Source organism: Erigeron canadensis, chromosome 8 (assembly GCF_010389155.1).
Source record: "Erigeron canadensis isolate Cc75 chromosome 8, C_canadensis_v1, whole genome shotgun sequence".
Lineage (NCBI taxonomy): Eukaryota > Viridiplantae > Streptophyta > Magnoliopsida > Asterales > Asteraceae > Erigeron > Erigeron canadensis.
In genome coordinates, this window is record NC_057768.1 from 47747729 (window position 1) to 47772848 (window position 25120).

At 33.5% G+C, this 25120-nt stretch overlaps 5 protein-coding genes, 2 long non-coding RNA genes and 1 other non-coding gene across 8 annotated transcripts; 2 read left to right on the forward strand and 6 right to left on the reverse strand.

Annotated features, from left to right (window-relative positions):
- Nucleotides 1–603, forward strand: LOC122611012. Its single transcript, XM_043783963.1, has one exon. It carries the CDS (start codon nt 1–3, stop codon nt 601–603), a length of 603 nt encoding a protein of 200 aa, XP_043639898.1.
- A 4212-nt stretch (nt 604–4815) lies between these two features.
- LOC122580276 (NAC domain-containing protein 12-like) lies at nt 4816–5756 on the reverse strand. Its single transcript, XM_043752553.1, has one exon. It carries the CDS (start codon nt 5748–5750, stop codon nt 4986–4988), a length of 765 nt encoding a protein of 254 aa, XP_043608488.1. The 5' UTR covers nt 5751–5756; the 3' UTR covers nt 4816–4985.
- Nucleotides 5757–5955: 199 nt separating this feature from the next.
- LOC122611013 (NAC domain-containing protein 43-like) lies at nt 5956–6590 on the reverse strand. Its single transcript, XM_043783965.1, has 2 exons — nt 6395–6590; nt 5956–6275 (listed from the first exon to the last, which is right to left on the reverse strand). Exons 1-2 carry the CDS (start codon nt 6588–6590, stop codon nt 5956–5958), a joined length of 516 nt encoding a protein of 171 aa, XP_043639900.1.
- A 4627-nt stretch (nt 6591–11217) lies between these two features.
- On the forward strand, nt 11218–14902 carry LOC122611243 (protein IQ-DOMAIN 17-like). Its single transcript, XM_043784231.1, has 5 exons — nt 11218–11411; nt 11778–12104; nt 13338–13589; nt 13707–13793; nt 13878–14902. Exons 1-5 carry the CDS (start codon nt 11298–11300, stop codon nt 14646–14648), a joined length of 1551 nt encoding a protein of 516 aa, XP_043640166.1. The 5' UTR covers nt 11218–11297; the 3' UTR covers nt 14649–14902.
- Nucleotides 14903–14998: 96 nt separating this feature from the next.
- LOC122611244 (growth-regulating factor 8-like) lies at nt 14999–17195 on the reverse strand. Its single transcript, XM_043784233.1, has 4 exons — nt 16665–17195; nt 16304–16462; nt 15818–16082; nt 14999–15724 (listed from the first exon to the last, which is right to left on the reverse strand). Exons 1-4 carry the CDS (start codon nt 16846–16848, stop codon nt 15181–15183), a joined length of 1152 nt encoding a protein of 383 aa, XP_043640168.1. The 5' UTR covers nt 16849–17195; the 3' UTR covers nt 14999–15180.
- Nucleotides 17196–17696: 501 nt separating this feature from the next.
- LOC122611245 lies at nt 17697–21544 on the reverse strand. Its single transcript, XR_006325494.1, has 5 exons — nt 21323–21544; nt 19725–19838; nt 19515–19572; nt 19238–19298; nt 17697–18408 (listed from the first exon to the last, which is right to left on the reverse strand). It is a non-coding gene; the product is annotated as an uncharacterized LOC122611245 (long non-coding RNA).
- Nucleotides 21385–21487, reverse strand: LOC122580706. The gene has a single exon (XR_006320852.1). It is a non-coding gene; the product is annotated as a U6 spliceosomal RNA (small nuclear RNA).
- A 2226-nt stretch (nt 21545–23770) lies between the features above and the next one.
- LOC122580508 lies at nt 23771–24779 on the reverse strand. The gene is made up of 2 exons (XR_006320808.1): nt 24610–24779; nt 23771–24419 (listed from the first exon to the last, which is right to left on the reverse strand). It is a non-coding gene; the product is annotated as an uncharacterized LOC122580508 (long non-coding RNA).
- Nucleotides 24780–25120: the final 341 nt, after the last annotated feature.

Genomic DNA, 25120 nt, shown 5'->3' on the forward strand with positions numbered 1-25120 from the left:
ATGGGGAATTGTCTGTTTGGAGGGCCATCAGAAAATGATCGTATAATCAAGGTCATAAATTCAGCTGGTGGCATCATGGAATTCTATGCTCCCGTCACAGCTGAATGCATCACAGACGAGTTTCCGGGCCACGGGATTTTCCGGGGCAACGATCTCTTCTGGAAACCAATTCCACACAATGAGTTTCTAGTCGCGGGTAATTCGTATTACCTTCTTCCACTTGATAAAAAAAGAGGGACCAAAGTTGGACACGTAAGATCGAATAGTCTTCCTGTAAACACCCCTGCTCCTTACAGGATGTCGTTTGATAGTCGCCGAATGTTTAAAAGATCGTACACTGAAGCGAATTCTACTAGGAATAGTACTACTAATGGTGGTTTTTGGAAAGTGAAACTTGTGATAAGTCCAGAACAGTTGTTGGAGATTTTGTCACAAGAAGGCAGGACACAGGAGTTGATTGAGAATGTGAGGACCGTTGCGAAATGTGGGAATGAGGCCGCGGTTTCTTGTAATTCGTCGTCTGCGGCCGCGTTGTCTGATCAGTGGAGTCTTTGCAGCAGTAGTAGAAATGGTTCTAAAAAAGATGTTGTATTAGAGATGTAATTAGTACTACTCATCATCAACATGTTAATTATTTTGTGTATTGATTAACAATTAAACAGTCTTTTCTTTTCTTAATTTTTAGTTGATTATTACAGTACTTTGTTTGAACTTTTGTGAAAGAATTTGTATGATCTTATATATATAATTATGTATCAGTTAGCAGATAACATGACTGCTAGTTACTTTCTAAAATTTCGTGTTGAGTTAATTTGAAGGATTACTTGAAAGAATACTAAATCGTTTATTCACCTTAATTTTAGGTGTTTAATTACCAATAGAAGTAAATAAGTAGTAAATTTGGTACCAATTATGTAGCAAATACTTCCATAATACATTAACACTTGGAGCCCATTTCACTGTGATTGCTAACAAGATGCAAACACATTACTTTTTTTTTTTTGGTTTAAAGCCAAGCATTTCTTTTTATGATTAGCACTCTCCAAAAGGGGAGCAAGTAAGTAATTTTTAGACGCGGTAGAATAGATTAAATAGTTGATCTGAACTCGACAAACAATATTTTTGGTAACATTATATTATATCCTATGGCCGAATAATATGCAGGATTCAAGTCTCCACTGCTCCAAAAAAACTCAAATGAGCTAAAGCTTTCTTTAAATAGAGATTGATGATGTTACCATACATGAGTTGTCTTTTTTTTTTTTCTCCTTAAATGTTTTCACTAGCCAAAAATTGGAACTTTGACTGAAATTCCCAAAACTTCATTTCACCAAATGATTGATAATGATTCTGGCTTTGATAAATGTGTATTCTATTTGCCTATTTGGCCAAAGATCTAGTTTGGTCGTTCTACTTCATTTCACCAAACAATAGGTCGTATATCCGTGCATCCATCAATATGTCGAAACAAAATATCTATGACTTCTTTTCTGCATCAATTCACGATTTTATTTTATATTTTAATTTTGGGTTTGGGGGAGTTAAAATGGTGTATCATGGAGTCGTGGGGTATGGACCTATGGATGGGTACTTCGGTCTTCGATCTGATGTATATTGGCCTGGTTTCACGAAATACAAAATAATTATAATAATGGGCTTACTTTTCAAAAGAGTTATAATAATGGGCCTACATACCCTCCCGCCCCGAATTAAATGTAATAAGCGAAACGTAGCCCACGTTGCGTGATATCAGTTTAAGGCCAGCTGCCCAGCCACATTCAAAGGCCCAAGACTTTTAAATCTAACAAAACTTTAAACGGCTGTCGTCATTGTCAAAGCTATTTATAACTTTAAGGAGTTGGTGCCTACGATTTCCCATCAATTTTAAAGAAGAAATCATTTTCTTTTTTATTATTTATTCTTTAAAAAGCGGCAATACAAACATTTTTTTTTTAAATATCAGTTGGCAAGACCCGGCCAATCTAGTAAGCCACCAATCTTAATTAATAGTTTCGAGATTCACCTTTAAAGTTAGAAATGAATTGAGTATACAAACATAAATAACAATATATATTAGTCGTATGTGATCATAATGTAATTGACATTCCGGATTGAAGGTTGGTATGTACTTTCATTGCTCTATGGGGAATAATTATTTGTTTGATTTTATTTGAGCAAACGAATTTCACGTGTGCTGACCTGTAGATACAACCGGTAGATGTATCTTAAGTCAAATTTATTAGGTCCAGGGGACTTTAAATTGTGTTATATATAGACATAAAAACACATGTTGGCATCTTTCTTTCTTTTCATCTTTTATCAATTGGCCCACTGAATTCTATTAGATGAATTTCCTTTTTGAAAGAAGTCACAATATTCAAATGAGTGTGCACAATGTCATTTATTTAGAAGTATCACAGTTAAAGAAAAAATTATATATACGAGTAATATTTAACCATATATAATAAATTAAAATTCAAATTTATGTAATAATTTCTAGATAGCGGGTGGAATACATTAGTGAGAAAGGTTTCATTCATATCTACTTCGTTAAAAATTTATATCTACTCCATATTAACTATATCCATATTTATTATTAGTGCATTGATCACGTCGGATAGATGTTCATTAGATCATATTACTATTGACCTATCGTCATGTTTAATTATGATGAGATGATATATAATTATATACTGTATAACTTTAGATCTAAATGGAAACATTGAATAAAGTTGCAATTGAATTACTCAGTAAAAGTTCAAAGATAAGTATGTGCGTTTGGGATTGATAGAAACTTATCACGCAACAAACTGTTAGTAAGGTGTCAATTTTCGGATGAGAAAGGTCTTAATTAAACCAAAGTCCAACTATCTGTAGCAAAGCAATCATACATTCATACTCTAGTTAATTAAACTCTAGCTTAAATTAAGTGAATTCGATGCCTCGCTAGTTTATGTAGTAAAGTAGTAACGAATAGAATATCAACCATTCCCAAATTTAACATTTTGCTAGCCGTTATCATATCACTCTACTAAACGTAAGATTTTGAATCTTTTAGCTTTTTGGGATTGAATTGAAGGGTTTTTTCTTTGATCGATAGATTATCACAATCATAGTCCATAGGATTATCAATAATTTAGGATTAGTTTTGGCCAAAATTGATGGAAAGTGTTATGGGTTCAAGTCAAAATTTGGCCGGGCTTTCATATTGATTGGGCGAAAGTTTTCTCTTACTTATAATAAAAGTTTTTTCTTTTTATGGTTCTTTGAACCCATACTCAGGGAACGAAGATAATTGGGTGGACCAAGGCTCGTCAATGATCCAATAGGTAAAACTAGAAAGTGCACGTTTCGTTGAAATTCAATCTCTTACCGATGGCTCCTTTGCTTCACTCTTAATTTGTGTGATTCATGCCAAAATATCTTCAAAGGAGAGCCTTGACGGTTTCGAGTGTATGTAAATTAATTACTAAAATAGAAGACGTACCGTAGTTAATATAAAGCAATTATATGTATATAAATCTCGATCGAGTGGGAAAAGACGAAAAAGTAGTATGGTAAATAAATTACCACGTACCAAAGATCTTTGACTTTCTAGTATGTTAGAAAAGGATAGTCCAGCAACTAATTGTTTTAGTGACAAAATCTTGTTATGTAGTCAGAGTCTAGTGTGTCTGATTGGACAAATATAAATAGCCCTTACTATAAAACTTCGTAACGAACTAATATATTATTAGTACTATGAATATGAAAAAGTCTTTAAAAAAATCATATAATATACTTCACTAACCTTTTCACTTACTCCGTATAAAATATATTCCGATTACTAAAGGTACGTGTGAGATGTTCCGTATAGTGTTCTTCTATGTATTTAAAATGAGATGTAGATAAATTTATGATTTTAGCTTGACAAAAAAATTAAAACATTTGGTAAGGCCGAAACATCAAGAAAAATATAATGTTATGAGAACTTATAGTGACTTATTGTGTTCGAATCGTTTAAATTATTAAAATTCAATCCAAGACATAAAGTAAATGTATGTTAATTAAGACGGTATTATTATATTTTTTTTATTATTGTTTATATAAAAAAAAATAACTATACAAATTTCTACACATTTACGAATTATTTTATTCATTATATAATTTGAACTCTATCTCACATATGCATTACATGTAATTTTTATTTTTATATCTTTATATATACTTTCAATAATAAAAAAAAGCAATTATATATTCTACTAAGTACTTATCTGCATTTATAAACATACATAAAATATTATATATCAACATTAATTAACTATATAAAAAAAAAACTAGTTTCAACTTTTGCATGTAAGGATGTCATAGTAACCTATATGGTCCGGTGGTGAGAACATTTTTAAAATAAGAATGGTATATTTAAAAACATTATTTTGATGCATTAAAAGTCCATAAAACTAACATAGTCCATAACTAATTATCATTATTTAAGTGTTTAACAACACATTGATCCGTCAAAATAAAAAAAAATCGCGTTTTTTGTTTTGTGCATCTATCTTGGATGCATATTCATCAAAATGATGCATCCAACAAAAAACGTGACTTTTTTATTTTGACGGATCAATGTGTTGTTAAACACTTAGATAATGATAATTAATTATGCACTATATTAATTTTATGGACTTTTAATGCATCAAAATGATGTTTTAAGTGTTCTTACCGTTCTTATTTTAAAAGTGTTCTCACCAGAGTGTTACGCTATATATATAGGACAATCAAATAAAAATAGTCTTGCAACATAAAACACGAGATAATTAACTTTTTTAGGTTTCATTATTCTTCCTTTCCTAGCTAGCTTACTTCAATTCTATCAATCAAGACTATCAACTCAAACTTTATACGAGTATTAGAGAGTATATATATGCTTTACATTATGCGCCTTGTATTTGAAAATATATATTAGATCGTACACAATGTGATCCATGATGAAAAACCTATAAACATTATACTGAAGAGTGGCATAGGGGATCCATCAGTGCGGATGATAACGCAGACGATCTAGCTAAGCTGCTCCAAACCTCTTGGTCATCATGGATGTCAACCGCGAAACACAACTTGTCGTTATGTTCCGCATAGAAAGAGGAGCAATGCTTATTTTCCTCCATTTGGCCATCGAGCTGAGAAGCCACAAACTTGTCAAGATCAGCCCAATTATTATTACTACAATGATCATAATCGTCCACTTTGTTAGTACTGTCAATATTAATGTTACTTGTGTATTCATGATCAGCTTCTCCTAGCAAGTCCATCATTGAATTATAGGTTATTTTTAGACTCGACTCTTGGTTGTTGAAGGTGGCCGAGCTCACTACAGGAGGCGGCGAGGTAGTAGTAATAGTTGGACTTTGAAGCCCGGGGAGGTGGAGGTGCATGGGGTTCACGAATTGCTGCATTGCATCCTGATGAGTGGTGCTGGTTAAATTATCGGTAATTTCCTGCTTAAAAGATTGATGAATACTACTACTACTACTATCCATGTACATAAGTAAGTGTTCGAGAAGGGCATCTTTGTTTGATGATGATGAGGATTGCAACTTTTCTCTAGTAGTAGTGTCGACCATGGAGCCACGACATAGTAATGATCTCCGGGGACTCTCAAAGGATTTGTAGTAGTTTTTCTTCTTGAAAACACGACATACCACCCACCCTTCTTCGTGTCCACCATCGCACAAGTTGGAAGCCTGCTTCATATGATGGATCACATACATAAATATGAATATATGTATAGTATCCTTTTATAATAACTCATTATGTAATTAATTACACACACTTAATTAGTTGGTAATACTAGCTAGTTCAATTCATAATCAAATTAAACATGAAACTATATATGACCTACTTAATTAATTAATTACCCTCAACTACTTGACATGATGGTAATTAAATCTTTATGTTCTAATTAAAATATGAAGTTTAGATAACAGCCCATGGAGTATTTCCAGATGGAGAGAAATAACTGCTTACGTTGGAATCTTGGATAATATCATCAAGTCTATATTCATGCATGATCCAATCAGATTTTTGGCCATGAGGTGCTCTCCCTTGGTAAAATACTAGTGTCTTCCTCATACCGATTGTTTGACGCCCACTGTGTATCGCCTTATCCCTTCCCGTAGCTTTCCAGAAACCAGCTATAGTGGCCCGATTTGTTCGGGTCCCAGTCGGATATTTCTTGTCTTTGTGACTAAAGAAGTACCAATCGTTTTGTGGTGTGGAGCCAATATTGCACTTCACTACACAATAATGTATGTACACAAGGAAAAAAAAAAAAGTTAGTTGTATCTTACATTAATTATTCTAGCAGTAGTGTATGTATGATGAGTTAAATTAATGAATATATGTATGTATGTACCTTGGATGTCCCATGGTTCAAGCTTATTAAGATCAACATCTTGAATAACATCAAGATCAATGTTTTCGGAAGCAACTTTCTTCCTCAAGTAATACTGAAGAAGCTCTTCTTCTGTGGGGTGGAACCGAAATCCCGGGGGCACTTTTGATTCACCATTGACGTTCATAGATATCTTCCTTTCTTCATTATTTGACATAGCTAGCTAGTAGTGATTGGGACCGGATCAATCGATCAAACTACACTCTCAAAATAATTATGTGTATAATAGCGCGCTATATATATATATAAGTTGCACGTAAACTTTGTTTGTAGGAACATGAATTTATATATTGGAGAGAAGGGTTAAAAAAGGAAGACATAAAAAGTTATGAGACAATGGCTTGGCAACAACCCATTTGGACCAAGTATATACTTACTATCGTTATCATATCACTCGATCTTACATATAACATTAATTGGTTTTGATTCATCTCATGGGTGATATATATATGAATACAAACGGCAAAAATACTTTAGGACCCTCAAAATCTTATATTTATATAAGACTTGTATATAATAAAATAAAAAAGAAAAAAAGTTAACAAAAGCTGAGTTGATTAAGATGACAATTAAGTTAAGTTTACTTACAAACTTTCGAGATATTAGCTATTTTTGATCGAGTTGAACGAACAGTTAAAATTTTCATTTCAAAATTGAACCTCATGTTTAATTAGCATTGGTATATCTTAGCAAATCTTGGGAACCGCCTGTGTGTAACTTTCACGTACCAGAAAGATAGTTAAAAATTATTAAAGGTACGCAAAAGATGAATAGCTCGACAACTACAAATCACCTAAACATAACAATAAAAATACCCACACACACATACACAATATATATATATATATATATATATATATATATATATATATATATATATATATATATATATAAATAAGTGTGTTTTTGTAGGGAGATTTTGGGGTCCCATTAGAGTGGACCATGTGGAATGTGAGCAGGAGACATGCTTCTATCTTGACAACGACCATCGACCTTTTTTCATCATCTCATTTTAAACCATTTAATTTAAACCCCAATTAAGTTCGAAATCACAAGATCATTTTTCTATTAAAACATTATTTTTAGATAGATAAAATAATGACGTATTCTTAATGGTTTAAAAATTAAAAATAATTGAAAAAAAAGCAAAGCAAAACCTTGCTGTGATAGCCGTTAATTAGGTTTCTTATATATATATATATATATAAAAGATTTAGACCAACGAGGTGGCTCGGCGTGGTCACCGACTACCATCACTTTTTGAGTGTTTATCTTCAATTTTTTTATTTTGTTTAGAAAAAGGTACAAGGATATCACTCATGTATGTGTCAATGTCTTGTATACATAGACCAATTCCAAAATAAAGGATAATAAATGTCAAAGGTTAAAACTTGGATTACATTAAAGATGAGATGAGATGATGATTGATGATGATGAAGGTTTGAAGAATTTCTGTCCGTCATCATTCCAGTACCAACTACACAACAACTACGGCAGACGATCATGATAATTATAAGCGTTACAATTCCCTTTTTACCAATATTAGTGACGTTCGTAAGTCATCACACTTCACATTGTAATTATGAATAATATAATTATGAAGAATACACTCGATCACAACAAGAGTACGTACTCCTCACAACAAATTAATTAATTATTCATTTATACGTACTTCTAAAAGATATATAGGATTTTGTTAAATTATTCGTATCTATCTATTAATTAATGTGCGTAAATTGTTTTCATAACTAAGTATGAATAGTTTTTTTAATTTTAACATCTAAGGATGATGACAATGGTTATCTCCATGCCTAGTCATGTCTAGCAATCCACCAATAACACACATCAACATAATTCCATGCATAAATTAATCATATCTAATCATGCCTAAACCATGACAACCATGTCTCACCATCCCTTTACTATTTTCCTCAAATCATATTCACTCTCTCCTATCCCTCCTTAAATTATTAAATATTTCTCTATCCTTCTTCCATGCCTAAGCGGCAATGTTTGACTAAAAGCTCCATGTCTAGCTCATGCCTAAAGCGTTGCGGCGGTGTTTGCTACTAGGCATGACCATATCTAACCCCATTGCCATCATCTTAAAAGTATGATATGATTAAATCAATAACATGGATTTTTATTTTCACATGGAATCGGCGGATCGAGATCATTTTAATTAAAACGATTTTATTAAGATGACTGAAATTAGTTTTGTCAAGTATACATACGATAATTGTTTAACATCTTTTCATCTTTTCCAATTAATTTAAGATATATCAATTTGAGATGTATCATAATCTCCTCTGTTTATTTTCTCTTTTACAATTAAAAAAATTTAAAAGTATTCATAATGGACCACGGTCCACGGGTGACAAGAAACCCATTTTTATTTGTACTCCACCATATCTTTTAAAATCCATATCTTTTTTAAAATGTGGATGGGCCCTTGGATTGTGGTGACATAGGAATCAGTAAATTTGATTCGTGTTGGATAATAAGATGGCATCTTCTTGCTAGTAAAACAAACAAAGCCCAAACTCAAACTCAAACAAACACAACACACATGAGACCTGACCAAGATTTGTACAAACCGAGGGACCAAGAAAAGGATAACACTATCGTCAAACTAAATAAAGTAAACATTTGACCGAGTCCACCTCCCCATTCTCCAAAGACCCCAGAGAGAGAAACCCACCCAAACTTATCAGACCCACCCCCCCATTGGGTATCGAGTGTCATTGGTTGTTGTACATGACCACGTGAAATCGGTCAGTCAGTGTGGTCTTAATAATGTCTGTGGTCTCATTTTCATATTATTATACTTGATTGGATTGTTGTTATTAAATACTTTATGTTTGTATATAGTAGTAAACTAGTAATAGTAGTACCTTCTGGCTCATCTGCGCGCATTACTAAATGGCCAGTCTTTGGATTCTTACGCAACGAACCCACTCTCTGGGTGTCGTAGTAATAGTAATAACAATAATGGATACCCCTCATGCAATCAGTTATAATAAAAAGGAAACAAAGCAATCCTTTGGAAACGGGTTAAAAATTAAAATTACTAAGGTTCATTTATAAAAACTAGAGAAAGGTACTTGTGCGTTGCAGTAGTGATGGAGGTGATGGCGGAGTGACAATGTAATGGCGGTGGCAGTGATGGGACGATCTACCTGACCGGCTCCTCCTTTAGCCGTACGAGTTCCGTTCTCGAATTTAAAAATTCGTCAAAAGTATATCTAATGACCTTTCTAATGAAATAACATAAAATTTTAAGAACACCCATATAATTTTTATAATTTATCGATATACGGTTTTTGAAATAAACGATTTTGAATGAATTAGAGAAATAAAATGATTTTTGGATGAGAGATTAAAAAAAAAATGATTGGTTGGGATTTGAGGAGAAAGAAAGAGTATTATAGTTATTTTAGGTAAATACGAGCATGGTACCCGCACAATGCGGCGGCGAGCTGGCGATGACGGTGGTGTGATGGTGGCGACAGATAGTGACGGTGGCGGCGGCATCAATTGGTGTAGGTAAAGATATCTGATTTACAGGGGTTTAATAGAGATATTTTATAATATAATGAACTAATGGTGTAATTTAATATTAAAGTTTGATGATGATTTAATTCATTAATGATATTTTGGTCAATTCGGTTGTTCTATTTTTGTAAACTTTCAACATGGGTTATAATTTTTATATATTAGTATAGATAGAATAGATAAAAGAGCCATTTTTAGGAAGTAAATATTAAAACTTAAAATTTTAAAAATAAGCTATTTGCTTTATAATATAGTATGTATAGGTATAGATATAGATGGATAATGGATTCATGACTAACTATAAATGTAAACACGCAACAATATTGGACGTAAGTTGAATGTTTATCGACCGTCAAATTTGTACAAAGGTATTTGTAATGACTGTGGAAAGGAGGAAATTACCGTGACGTTAATGTATGGGATGAAACCTTACATTTTGACAAAAATATTCGAAATCATTAATATCCTTTCAGGATTTGAGCCCGGATGGGAAACCTCAAAATAAAATTAAGTATTTTACCAATGAGCCTTTAATTTGTACTAATAATTAAATTTGAGTTTTAGTTACATTAAATTTGTTTTAATTAAATAATTATATATTAAATAGTGCAAATATAATCATTGTATTGATTTTTATTAAAGTATCAAATATATATTGTTAAAATTGGTGAATACTTAAAATTTTATGATACACTAGGGGATGTTTGGTTGGAAGGAATTCATAGGAATTGGATTTGAATTCTATTCCCATAACATGTTTGGTAGGATATTTGATTAAATTTGAATCTAAAAACATTCAATCAAATTTCTTAAAACATAAAATTTGAGATTTCTAACATATGTAAAGAAAAATTTTAAATTTCATTAGAATTCATATACTTAGACTAAAATATATATGAAAAGTGCACTAAAATTAATAATTTTATTCATTTTGATGGTCGGTTCAATTGCACTCACTATACGACGTGGCTATTTGAAGAAAATAAAATTTAGATGCATGGCTGATAGATCATTTACCTTCCCGATCATTTTCTCACCGATAGAAAAATATTTACTTCCCAATAGATGAAAAAAAAAAAAAAAAAAAAAAAAAAAAAAAAAAACTCTTTGACGCAACATATCAAAAACCCCTAAAGAATCTATTCTATGCAAGAATTGCCCGTACTCATTGGACGATTTATTAATATTTAACACAATCCCACATTCACTACTACCTTTTTCTACTTAAATATCTCCCTCGGCCCTCTTCCTACTATCACCATCTTATTAACATCACGTACTTGCTTTCATTTTTCATATCTCTATAGCTATGGGAAAGAAAGGAGGTGGTTCGTGGTTCACCGCGGTCAAGCGGGCTTTTAGTCCTAATAAATCCACCAAAACACAAGATCGGGATGTTGATCAAGATCAAGATGATGACAGGGTACGTACGTAACTACACTTGGGCATTTTAGCTAATTATGCTTAATTATTTTGTAACATTTCTATTTCTATATATAATAAACACCTTCAAGTGTGCTTATTTAAGCTATCCCCCAAAAGTGCATTATGATTTAAATTATTAAAAAAAAAAAACACATAAACACTTAATTAAAAAGGTAGTGTTTACACAGGGATATATATATGTTTGTGTACATATCAGCTCATCATTAAAAGAAAAATGAAATCCAAATTAACAATTGCACTCACTCTAGCTCTGTCTTAATTAGTAATCAAACAAATGAGTGTATGTACAATAATATATATATATATATATATAACATATTAATGTGTTTTTTTTTCCTTGCAGAAAAGGGATACTAAGAGAAGATGGTTGTTTAGAAAATCATCGATTAGTAGCGTGCAAATCCAAACACAAGTGAAGGATAATTATAAAACATCAATAATTAATGATGATGTTGTGGTTCAACCTAAACATGATGATACTAACCATGCTGCACAGGAAGAAAAGCATGCCATTTTAATGGCAGCAGCTACCATAAAAGCGGCTGAAGCTGCAGCCACAACTGCCCACGCAGCTGCCGAGATTATTCGGCTCACCACCAGACCTTCTACTATTTCTGTTAAACACCATTTTGCTGCCATTCTCATCCAAACATCTTTCCGTGGCTATTTGGTAATTTTTTCCTTGAATTTATTTTTATATTTTTGAGGGTTTAAGTCAGCAATTTTTTTTTTGTCTCATGTATATTATTTTTTATCTATATTTATGTTAGTCATTATATTCTTACAATTTTATTTTTTTGTCAATATAACAATTACTGTTATCAACAGTGGTAGTATATATATATAACATAAATCTATTGTAAATTTATCATTCGCTTAAACATAATTAATTAAATTTACCTATGATATTTGTGCATAAGCTTACTAGATTTTTAATGCAGTTACCAATTTAAAATTTTATAAAGCGTACAATTATCCAATTGGATGCTGTTAACAAGCTCAGTTACTTTTTAATTATAAATTGATACGATATAGAGTTCATCAATAGCTCAAACGAAGAAAAAAAAATATATAAAATGAGCATTTTATGAAAAATATGCTTTACTCTAATTAATGATTTTTATGACTTTAATCTCATTTAATTTATGCTGACCTGAAACTGTCTATTTGCTTATGAAATTTCTTATTCATGACATGTACTGTACTATATTGTGTTTTTCAGTTTTCTTGTAAAAGGTAAATATACATATGCATCACTTAAATTTATGATTCCGTACACGTACAAAGTTTCATATCTTCTCATACAACAAAACTTTAATGCACATTCAATATATTGAAAAGATACATTGAATATCAAATGCCAAAGAAATAAACTTAGAAATGAAGTCATTATCATCTCTTCATATATAGATGAATAAGGACTTTGGTAGGTGGTGCAGAAACTCACGTGACTTGTAACTATATATTTATCATGACAAGATTCCATTATACTATATATGTTACTATAGATGATAAGCAAACAAGATTGATTGTATATTTTACTGTTCAAATAAAAAATAATAATAGTATCAAAGTAACATGGAATTTAATCGATTCATGTGGATTGTGCACAACAACAAAAGCAACAGTCCTATATATGTAACGTTAACTACTTCATGTGTTAACACTGTTTAATACTTGTTAACTACTGATATTCTGTCAGTGGCTATTGGACCAATGTTTTAATTAACAAATATTTATATGTTTTTTTTTTTTTTAGCTTTTTGTTTTATTGTGGCGGTTTGAACTTGAAATGAGTCATGTGATAAACATGTATATTGAAGTTATGTGACAAACATATATCATGTTTGAGATGTCGTACTAGTTTTAATAAATAATAATCGAAGGTTTGATTTGTATATAGGCAAGAAGGGCGTTACGAGCACTAAAAGGGATTGTGATGCTACAAGCGGTGATTCGAGGCCAGAACGTGAGGAAGCAAGCAACCGTCACTCTAAGATGCATGCAGGCGCTTATACGGGTGCAATCTCGTCTACAAGATCAACGATCTAGGCTCTCACATGATGCTGGCAGTAGAAAGTCTATGATGTCTGAGAATAATGCACCTTTTTGGGAGTCAAAATATCTTCAAGACATAAGACAAAGGAAGTCCATGGTAAGTATAACAACTAATTAATCCCACATTTAGAGACATTTTAAAGTTGCTTTCTCCCAAAAAGTTTTAAGGTAAGTTAAAAATCTCATTCATGCATCTAAAAATCTCCTATTACAGTCCAGAGATGGAAGTTGCATCCCAGATGATTGGAGTGACAGACCACACAATCTTGAAGAGCTTGATGCCATAATGCAGAACAGAAAGGTAATTTTTGTGTCATGGTTAATTAAGATCTATTCTTTAGACTCGCACTTCTTTAAACTAATGAAAACTCATATCAAGGTACAGATATCCTACAGAAACCCATCTACTATGGATGAAAAAGAGTTTGAAGAAAATGCTAGTTGGTTAGAGAGATGGATAGAAGCAAAGCAATGGGAAAACCAGAGAAATAGCAGAGCTTCCTATGATAGTAGAAGGGATTCTATAAAAACCGTTGAAATTGATTGTTCAAGACCAAGTTCCCGGTCAGGTACTGGTGTTTACAAACTGCCACATCATGGTTCACATTACATGCCCAGCTCACCGGGACGAAGATCAAGCTACAGTCCTTCCACGTGTCATCAACCCATCACACCATCTCCAATCAAGACAAGACCATTACAGATACGCTCAGCAAGTCCTCGATGTTTGAAAGAGGAAAGAAACTACTTGAATGCAAACATTCAAAGCCTACGGTCAACTCCACGTGTCACGGGGTCCATTTCTCGTTATAGCACTTGTGCAAATGACATGGCGATACCTCACTACATGGCAGCAACAGAGTCAGCAAAAGCAAGAATAAGATCACATAGCACACCTAGACAGAGACCGTCGACACCAGAGAGAGACCGATTGGGGTCTGCGAAAAAAAGACTAGCCTACCCTGTCCCAGATCCATGTGACAATGGCAGTGAGGCTCATTATGGTGATTATGGTCATAACCTAAGGAGTCCAAGCTTCAAGAGTGTCCAAGTAGGTCATGTTGGTATGGGACAGCATTGGTATTATGCAGACAGCACAGCCGGTGGTGAAATTTCGCCGTGTTCTACTACCGATTTAAGAAGGTGGCTAAGGTAAGCTATCCCCATCATCATCATCATCATCATCATCATCATCATCAAGAAGGAAGAATCACAGATTAGAGGCATTTCAACAGAAAATAGAGAAGTCACATCTAGTTTAGGTGTTGTGATCAGATGTAGGCAATTTCATATATCAAGTATTGAATGTATTCTCTTCATTGTTTCCAACTACGTACCATGACATATTGAGCATGGGCATATGCTATGATAAGATGCAACATGAGCCAAGTGCAATAATATTATAAATAATCATTGTGAAGAAATGTAGTTAGAATATTGTCAGTTGACACTGCAAAATATCATGGATAAAAAAAAATGTCATTAGGATGTAGCATACTGTGGCAATAAGAAATAAATATACCGAGTATTTCCATTTAGTTCATGCAATTGTCATTCATTTTACATAATTCATTAGCATTATCATGAATGAACAATGCCAAAACAAACAGGTGGGCAAACTGAAATCTTTTTCAACTAGAAACACGAGACCTTTTCACTGATCCAAATCAAACAGTCTAGGTTCAAGTTTACCTAAGCTCACGTCCATGGCTGTCGTCATTATCGCTATGGCTGTGACGAGATGGCATGTCCATAGTGCCTTTTGCCGAACTAGCAATCCCTAGGCCCAAGGCTTCACCTAATGGCCCACCAGGTGGTGAACTCATCCAAGACCCCTGATTCAACCACATGTTATGTGATTTCAAACCATCTCCTCTATCCAAATCCAACAATCCAACACCTCCTTCATAACTCTGATCATCATCATTATCGATCCCGCTACTACATTGCATTGATAAAGTAAGAGAACAATCGTCACCTCCTCCACTTCTTGACCAAGCATCAATGAAGCTCTGCCTCCTTGCACCTACTGACGCATCACTAGCCACACTACTATTATTGTAGTGGATGTGGGAATCATTTTGAAGATTTCCCTCAGAATCTTGTCGAAAAATGTGAGTCCTTTTTGACCCTACTCTAGGTGAATGTGAATCCATTGATTGCTGCTGAAGTTGTTGGTTGGCAGATGAAGACATAGGAAGAGTGCCACTCTTCATAAGCCATTCGGTGCCCCTTCATTCATAACACACATACCAAACTCATAAAACTGGCAAATTGCACAACAAAGACTACTAAAAATGTGAAATTAGCCTATTCGTGCTGTACCTGGGATGTTGATATGAAGAAGTGGCACTAAGAGTATTTGCATATATAGTAGGAGTGATATTGAGGGCACTGGTTGTAACATTGGTGTTCTGGGATTGAATTTCCACAGGCTTTCTTGAACGAGGTCTGCTCTTGTGGACATGGTGCTCACAGTACTTTTGGTCTGGTGCCACATCTCTTGAACATCTCCATTTTTTCCCATCTGTTCTCCTACACCGCCACAGCTCCGGATCCGACCCACTTGCAAACCTCATGTCCATTCCACCTTTTAAGATAATGCAAATATTTTACCCAAAAAAAAAAAATTTTTTTAAATAAAAATAAAAAATAAATTTACCCAAAAGAATTATTAAAAAACTGCTACTTGTTGCCTTATTGGGATCCTATAACTAGCAACAAACACACAAGTGCTCCTTTATGATTTTCTGTTTTCAAGAAATTAAAATAATGTAAAAGATAGTAATTAATAGAAGAAAAAGGAAGTACTGTTGAAATGAGTGGATAGAGGCAGAAGGAGATGATGAGGAACAGGTCTAGAAGCCATAATGTACTTGTAGATGATAGTCTGCCTTTCAAGTTCTTGCCACTGAGTTTCTGTGAATAATACTTTCCCAGAACCTACATTTAGTCCCCCATTTTCTGACCCTGCAATTCACAAATTACATAAATATTTTCAAAACTATCTTACAAAAAGATAAATAATACATATATATATATATAAACTGATGAGGCTTTTCAGGTGAGTCTTTGACTCAAATGTACATGGGCAACCAGGGTATACTCGTGACCAATTCTGAACCCTTTTAATGAAAAGTATAAATATGTCATTGTTTATATAATGACAAACCTGAAATGGGTTTCAAAGAAAACTGAGTAGAATCTTGAGGGTGGTAATAATCATAAGATGGTGGAGTATTTTGTTGTACAATGTTCATCACTCCTAGCCCAACATTAGACCTCATGAACATCGATGCTGGTTCACCGAAATCATCATCACCACCACCACTTCCCATATTATTCCCATTCCCCATTTTGTTTAGCAAGAAAATACAAAAATATTAAAAAAAGTTTCTAATGGTTCCCATGGTTCCTACATTCACCCCAAATAAAGAACATGGACAAACAAATCCAAACAAAAAGCTACTACAAATGTTGGTCCCCTAGCCTACTTTTTCTTTTCTTTTTCTTTTTACAATATTGTTCTCTATGTTGGGTGTATAAATTCATAAAATTTGGAAGTGTTCATTTGGAAAAGGTAATTATTTATCTTTTATCAAGAGTGTGCTCAAATTCATGAAAACTAATTAAATACATATACATATATACGTATACATTATATGCATAAACAGAGTTGACAGCATTCAGTCAACCCTTTTTCATCAAAGTCCATTTAAGTCATTAAACAGTCAACTCAAAATCTAGTCAAAATATAGATACAGCCATGTCTATGTAGAGTTGAAGCTTGACTTTTATGTTTCATGAAACTACCTAGAAAGAGAGATACATACAGTTGTATTGTATATGTATTGGCTCTGAGATAATTGGGGGGTGAGGGTGACAGAAGCTGTATGTTTAGAAAGGAAGGTATTTCTGACATGGGATTATAAATTTATAGCGTGGCTGTTTTTTAGTAGAGATAAGTCACTATCTATGCTCCTGAGCCATATACTATTTTTGGGTGTCGTGTGTGTGGGGGCCCCAACTTTTGCCATCCATTTAATGTTTAAAGTTTCCTTTATACACATATCCTTGGTGTGTATTGATTGGTACATATACAAACACGAAGCATATGTTTTGTAGTAGCATCTAAATTTTGACCATTGTATGGAGCATTTTTTCTTCAAAGAAAACACTCATACAGACACTCATAGAGTCACAGTCTCACACAAAAGATGAAATCTTTTTTAATGAAGACTAATTGTAAAACAATTGGGATGTACAATCAGTTTTACACAATTCAGGAACTAGTATGGGATAACTGGGTAACAGACCTATTTCTATCTTTGATATGTAATTCTTGCCTTCTTGGTGGTTACTATCATATACTGTACTACTTATCTTTGGGTATATGATGCTTTTGTTGTTTGAGTTGACCGTCGTCCAAAATTTTGGGGCTTAACTATGCTCGACTATTGTATAAGAGTGTCCACAGTAAATGGACTTTTACTGTTTTGAGATTAACAATGATTTTTAGAATCAGGCTTTCTAACTGTAGGCTTATGACTGGTCATGGGCCCGGGTTCATATGTTCATCTCTGCCGTATCACCTAGGAAGCACTTAATTGATGCTTTGACCATGTTAGAAGAAAAAGTTGAGGCTGTTTAACTCGGTGGTGGTGTTAAAAAAAGGTAACGGAACAATGTTATTTCAAAAGTAATCATACAATTAAATAAGTTGAATTACACAGTTACAAAGACATATGCATATATTCAACAGGCTTTAGCAACAAGGATCAATACATTATACATGGATCGTTGTTAAAAACATACTCTAAAGTCCCAACAAAACATTCATCAACATTAGCCGTGATTATTTCTCCAATGCACTCATCAAACTCTTATGGACCATTTTGACCAGTTTGAAATTTAATCTAGAGCATGAAGTCAGATTATGAATATGATATCATGCAAGTTTTATTGGTAGCAATCTTAAGGATAATTAAAAAAATGTCATATTTGGTATTGTGTAAAGCTACATGACATAATTGCAGCTTATTTAGAATTTAGATTAATTTACTGAAATTTCATTACAAATCAAAACCACCTATAGATACGGGATCATACATGCCATTCCTAAAGTCCATGAATCCTTAAAAGTCTGTTGGTTGACATCAAGCCCTAATTAGATGTCTGGAAAAGAAGGTTGTGGCCCTAACAATGAAGCATTAATATATGTAGCCGGCTTGGACACACTATAATTGCTCTGATCATTTCCAAAGTTATCATTACTACCTAGATTTCCCACGATCGCTCCAACGAGCATATTCAGGTCCGTAACCATGAACTAAAGTACTGATGTACGACTTTAAAAATATGCCATCAGGATGATCATGAACAGATGCGCAGATGATCAGCTGTGTTAGAAACGAGTTGGGTATTTGTCACCAAATTGTAGTCTATCTACTTCTTTGCAAATTTACCTAATTGGCTACCATAAGAAAAAATTGTTCGAATGTGGGGGGCATTAGCTTTCTCTTGATATATGTCATGTATAAGCATAGCTGATATGATTTCTATTATCTAACACTTAGGTGCATTACTGAAAGTAATTCTAAACCATAGCTGATATAATTTCCCTTCATTCTGATTAGATAACATATGAAAAGGCTTATATTCAGAATGGTTACTCTATTTCTTCTTCTATCAGGAGTATTAGATTAAAACCTAGTTAAATATTGTAAATAGTAGCTAAGTACTTACAGACTGTTCTCAATCATTGACGATCACTTGGAGCACCATTTCGATGTTCCAGTTGTCAAACCTGAAAGATGAACAAAGTACTCAAAGCTCAAGTCTAAAAATCTTTTCAAAAGCAAACCAAACATGCAGTTACTAAACAGAAAAATCTAATAATAACAGGGATTATGGAAGCGAAAATCATTAGGAAAACTAGGAATTATCACACATAAAAACTGCAAACAAACAAGGTAACTTGGATGAGCAACTACGGAAAACCTCAAGGGAACCAAGATACTACCTGAATAAGGGTAACTTAAACTCATGCGGCCCTTTCAATCTCTTTTTTTTCCCAGAAACTGTCAATATAGACAATCCCATTATTAACCCAATAAAATTCCTATACTATACTACATTCACTACATACAATACTAATTAATCAAAAACTCCAACTACTATACTAGTTAGCTACATATTTACCACAAAATATAAACATAAGACACAATGTAACCTGTCTTCAGTACTGCAATCGTCATTCGCAGCTTAATAACTCATTCACAGCTCAATTACTGAATCAGCCATTTGACCTCCAATCTATCAGCCATTTGCCATATATGCTAAACGTCTGCAACATAACATTTGGACTAGCTTCACTTGCATATTCATACCATATAACATACCATCTAGAATCAAATCCCATATCCCCATACAAACCACTCAAAGCATTTCCCATGTCAACTTCAGCTCATCATAAGCATCACAGTTCTTAAATTTTAGCTTCAGCAGCCTAAGCATAATGCACTCCGGCACTTTATCTTTTAACTTCTCCTTTGTATGCTTATCTGTTTAAACAACCTAGTATTCGTTTCATTCGATATCCAATATACAGTTATACACTAGCAGCTAAAAGCTATTCTCTGTACAATATTCCAGACAGTTTTAGGGGATTTAGTAGGAAACTAACAATAAACCACTGAACAATTTCCCCCCACCCATCAGAAATACCTGCCCATTTATCTTCTCTCTAATCTCCTGCCACAGCCCCATTGAGTACACACTACACACAATTACAAAATAAATGCTTAACAGAGTCTTGTTGACCATCACATAAAGCTCAGTTAAACTGCCTCAAATGAATCCATTTAGTTAGCCTATCCTGAGTGGTCAACCTATCCTTCACAACTAACCACATAATAAAAGCATGCCAAGGAATACATTGACTGAACCAAATTAATTTGATCCAATCCACTTCCCTACCATACCTTCTAGTATCATTCCTAACATTACTAAGTTTCAATCTCATTTCAGTCACTTTATTACAAACCAAACAACTCTATCCCCCCTTAGCTCATCAATAACAGAAACACTATATTTGCGTAAGTTAGGAACTCTCTCATACCATTCCTTAGGCCATCCCATATCAGATCAACTACCATTTTGTGTGGCACCAATCATTTTGATTTGTTTTAAAAATTGACATGTTTCTAACAATACGCGTTTTACCCATTACCCAACCCCACCTGACCCACTCATCTTGCCGCCTCAACAACTGCGTAAACTAACCATTGACGCTATGAAGGAAACAAGGAAAGGTAGTGGACTATTCATATTGCCACATATGATCAAGCCATAAGCTACCAAATAAAATGCTAAGAGAAATACTACAAGCACAAACATATACTGATGTCGAAAAACATTTTACAACGGTTGATTATCTACTTTTTCTTTTGTTATATCAAGCATAAAAACTCTTAGAAAGATCATGTATCAGTCCGAAAAGATGATAAAAGAAACCGTCAGAGGGGATTATTAGTATACATAGCAAATTAATGGCTAAATAATGAATGCGGTCATTCAAGGTAGTTAGTTCATATGAAACATTATATTACAGACCATATACGCTTTTGACAGTTCAACTTGAATATATAAAAAAAAGAAAAAAAAGCTATGCAGAACTAACCCTGGTACGTAAACGCTTCAAAAACCCTAATGCATAACCAAAAACCCTAAAGGATGCGATTATAGTTTCTGTTAGCCATCCATCGTAACACAAACCCTAATTAACAATTCAATCAACTAATGGCGCATCAAAATCCTAACCAATAATACCTAAAAAAGAAGGGCGTCTGAAAGAAATTGAAATCAAATCCATACGAGCAGAAAGAGGGAAAAAAAATTTGGACCATTTCTCGATTTGTGCGTGTCATCCTTGCGCAGGGGCCATGCTAATCTTCTCTGTATCGTTCCAATTTTATCGGATGTCCCCGAAGGGACAATACGTGTTTCCACCTAGCGCTTTATAAACTGACCAAAACATTCTTATCTGGTCGATGTGGGACGAGCTTCGGTACTTTGGCCAAACTAAAAGCTTATTTGTAATAAATAAATAATGTACGTATGTTATAAATTAAGTCACTGTATTAAGTCAAAAAATGATTACTTAATAGATTAAGTTTTAATAACAGTCACGACTTATTTATTAAGTCTATAAACAAACAACACCAAACTACACTTGCTTACTTCTTTCATTCATGTGGGTAAGTGAATGAAAATCTTCTGATCTTATGTACCATTTATAACCCATTAATCATTCAGTGAGACTAGTGTTCAGGTGATTTTCAACCACTTAATAATCTTCTGATTATCTCAAGTTTGCCTTTGGTAAGACTCGAACTGAAAACCTCCCCTAAAAAATAACAGCTAGTGGCCATATGAATTTCAATTATATTATATAATTAAATTAGGGAAAATGATCAGACTTTACCTAAGCTTAGGTACTGTCACATTAAAAAAAGTTACATATTAAACCTTTAAATTTAATAAACATACATAACCTCCCTGAATTTTTCATAAACTCCCCCTGAATTTTACATAATACCCCTGCTTTACCTAAGATAGGTACTGCATGTTTAACTAACATTTCCTCATTAAATTAAGGGTTAACTGATTCAAGTTTGTTTCAAAAACTTATTATTGAAATTACACAAAAACGATAAGAACAAATGACCATTAAAACTAGTTACGTGATAAGACAACTTATGATAAACGTCTCCATATTTATTAGTAATTCATATTTGTAGAACGTTTAATAGTTTTGAATGATATTTCTCATCTACATAATTATGGTTTTCATTAACTTCTCTGATTTGAAATGTTTATTGTTAAGAAACATTCGATCCGTAGTATTCCATTGCCCTTTTTAAATGTTTAGGATAACTGCATAAAATAGAAATGACCTTTCGACCAATTCACGAAAATTGCAGTAACCTTTAAAAGTTTTATTTTTTAGAAATGAACTTTCATTTATTCCGAAAATAGTAACATTTGACACGCGTACATGATGACATGGACATTTTTTGATTATGTGGCATTTTTTAATGACGTGGCATACTTTATAACTACAGAAAATAGAAAGGACTTTTCGACTAATTTATGAAAATAACAGTGACCTCTGCTAACTTAGAAACCGCCAATGGTCTGTTTGAGTTCGAGCTAACCTCTGGACCTCTGCTATCTGGATCTATGTCATCTGTCGACGAACTATTCTTAAACGTCCCAGATCCGACCTATGAAACTGTTGTCTCACCATGAACATCCTCAGGATCTCCCTCCGGCTAAAACGACGACGTTTTGGCATATAATTTGAGATTTTTAATCTCGAGATAGACGAAAAAGAACTAGATCTATGTCTCATTTAAGATCTTCATACACAATTTTTCAGCTTTTCAATACTTGAAATAGGTAGAGACTCAACGGAAATCAATGAAATCAAGCTGAATTAGCTTTAGAAGAAAATGACGAGAAGAAATACCTTACCGAAACCGAAACTGAAATGGAGCCATGTCATTTTTGGTGGGGAAATGACACGGCTGATAAAAGTTACATAATAGAAAAATAAAAAATAATGCCATTCCATTAAAAAATATCACGTAGTTAATAAATGTTCACGTCATCATGTACACGTGTCAAATATTACTATTTTCGGGAATAAATGAAAGTTCATTGCTAAATATTAATACTTTTAAAGGTCACTGCTATTTTCGTGAATTAGTGCTTTCTAATTTCCTGCAGTATCCCTTTGTAAATCAGTTCAATAATAATGAACGTAGCTATTAAATCACGCGTTTTTGATTTCCATTCGGACACGAGACTCATGTGAAAACTTAACGCCAAAAACGACCATTGTTTGGCAACTCAAGTTTTGGGTGTTACAAAGATACACCCAATACTACTTTCAAGTTATCTTCCCCCTAATATACCAACCTGAAAAGCATCAAAGGCTAAGAATCTTCAAACACTCTTCCATATTGTAATGTTCCATTGCTTTTATAGTTTGCAAGCTTTAAATTTGATATAACATGATTTGTTGGAGATAGTTCTAATCTATGCATTTTACATTTTTACTGGCCAAATTACCTAATATCATAAAAACTTAAGAAGTTAAGATATTGCCATTAATTAGTCTAAAGTTATGGAGTAACTGTTTTTTCCAGCAAATATAATGTGACACACAAATTTGACAGTAAATAGAAATCAAAATATTGCAACCTTGACTAGATTTCCCAAAGAACAACTAAATTCATCTGCATATTAAAAAGTTCAACTAGGATATGGGATCATACATGCCATTACATCTCCCAGTCCTCCAATATCCATTTAGCTAAACATCAAACCTCAATTCATGGTCCAGAAAAGAATGCTAGAGAACCAACAAATGGAGGATTAATATAAGTTGTTGGCTCTGATTCGCAATAATTGCTCCTATCATCGCCATATTTATCGTTATGATCTGGACCTCCCACAATAGCTCCAATAAGTACTTAAGTTCGGGTTTGGTGAACCTGAGTTTAAGCGCTGATACACAGCATCACATGATTTTGTGATCAGGATGGTCACAAACAGAGGGTACAAATGATCCCCTGTGGTGGATGGATGTCGGGTATTTGTTACCAAATTCAACCATATACGACATCTTCATTGGGCAGTATGTAATCAATCTGTTTCTTTGCTTGTACAATAAGCGTCTTAAATGGCACCATTGAGTCATTGACCCTCCACAAGTAGTATGACTATGATTTGAGTCAAGGTACTTGGCGTATGTCAGCAACAGGATCGATGAGGTTGTGACATACCGAAATCGTATTGCTTTCTCCTTATTTGCAAAATAGACAGTGTGGCGTATATTGAGCCTGTGAATTTGGTGTACCTGGAATTAATGAACAAATATAGTTATGCTGAGTGTTGTTTATAAAGTACAAATTGGTCAACTTTGTTTTCAAGAAAAGATTTGGCTAGAAGCACTTCAGTTCCAACTCGTTTATCGCCCCAACTAATAGAAAAATCATCAACATCAGAACCATCTGTATGAGCGTTTGATTATGATATGATTAAAATACCTTCACATTTCTTACATTGTATCCCGAGTATGACCAGCAAAATGGACATACAATAGAACCAAGTGAATCACTGTATCAGCATCCGTACGTGTTCACCAACTAAAAAACGTGTTAGTTGATTAAATTTTACAAATTTGCTTACATGACAATTTAATACATCGATGCAGAAAGTGATGACAAAATTTAAAGAGTCGGTACATTCATGGCTGCTTGTAGTAATTAATGAGAATAAGCAAAATCTAAGCAAATTAGGTAAATTATCACTATATTGCTGTAAAAAAAATGCTATTACTAAACATAGAAATCTACTGGTAAAAGCGATTCTTGAAGCAAAGTTCATTAAGCAAACTAGTAATTATCGCACATAAAAGCTGCAACCAAAATCTGTAACTTGAGTAAGTAACTATGGAAAACCTCAAGGGAATTGGGATATCACATAAATCATGGTACCTTGAATTCACCCAGCCCTTTCAATTTAAATTTGAGTTGTTCTAAAATTGAGATGTTTCTA

Excerpts from the sequence above, each read along its gene's own strand:
- LOC122611244 (XM_043784233.1), bottom strand. The coding sequence starts at position 16,848 with ATGGGGAATGGGAATAATATGGGAAGTGGTGGTGGTGATGATGATTTC. Across the intron at positions 16,083-16,303 it reads TCTATCCACTCATTTCAACA|GTGGAATGGACATGAGGTTT; the intron begins GTACTTCCTTTT and ends TTATCTTAAAAG. Across the intron at positions 15,725-15,817 it reads TCTTCATATCAACATCCCAG|GGGCACCGAATGGCTTATGA; the intron begins GTACAGCACGAA and ends TTATGAATGAAG.
- LOC122580276 (XM_043752553.1), bottom strand. The coding sequence starts at position 5,750 with ATGTATGTGATCCATCATATGAAGCAGGCTTCCAACTTGTGCGATGGT.
- LOC122611013 (XM_043783965.1), bottom strand. The coding sequence starts at position 6,590 with ATGTCAAATAATGAAGAAAGGAAGATATCTATGAACGTCAATGGTGAA. Across the intron at positions 6,276-6,394 it reads TGAACCATGGGACATCCAAG|TGAAGTGCAATATTGGCTCC; the intron begins GTACATACATAC and ends ATTATTGTGTAG.
- LOC122611012 (XM_043783963.1), top strand. The coding sequence starts at position 1 with ATGGGGAATTGTCTGTTTGGAGGGCCATCAGAAAATGATCGTATAATC.
- LOC122611243 (XM_043784231.1), top strand. The coding sequence starts at position 11,298 with ATGGGAAAGAAAGGAGGTGGTTCGTGGTTCACCGCGGTCAAGCGGGCT. Across the intron at positions 11,412-11,777 it reads AAGATCAAGATGATGACAGG|AAAAGGGATACTAAGAGAAG; the intron begins GTACGTACGTAA and ends TTTTCCTTGCAG. Across the intron at positions 13,794-13,877 it reads CCATAATGCAGAACAGAAAG|ATATCCTACAGAAACCCATC; the intron begins GTAATTTTTGTG and ends ATCAAGGTACAG.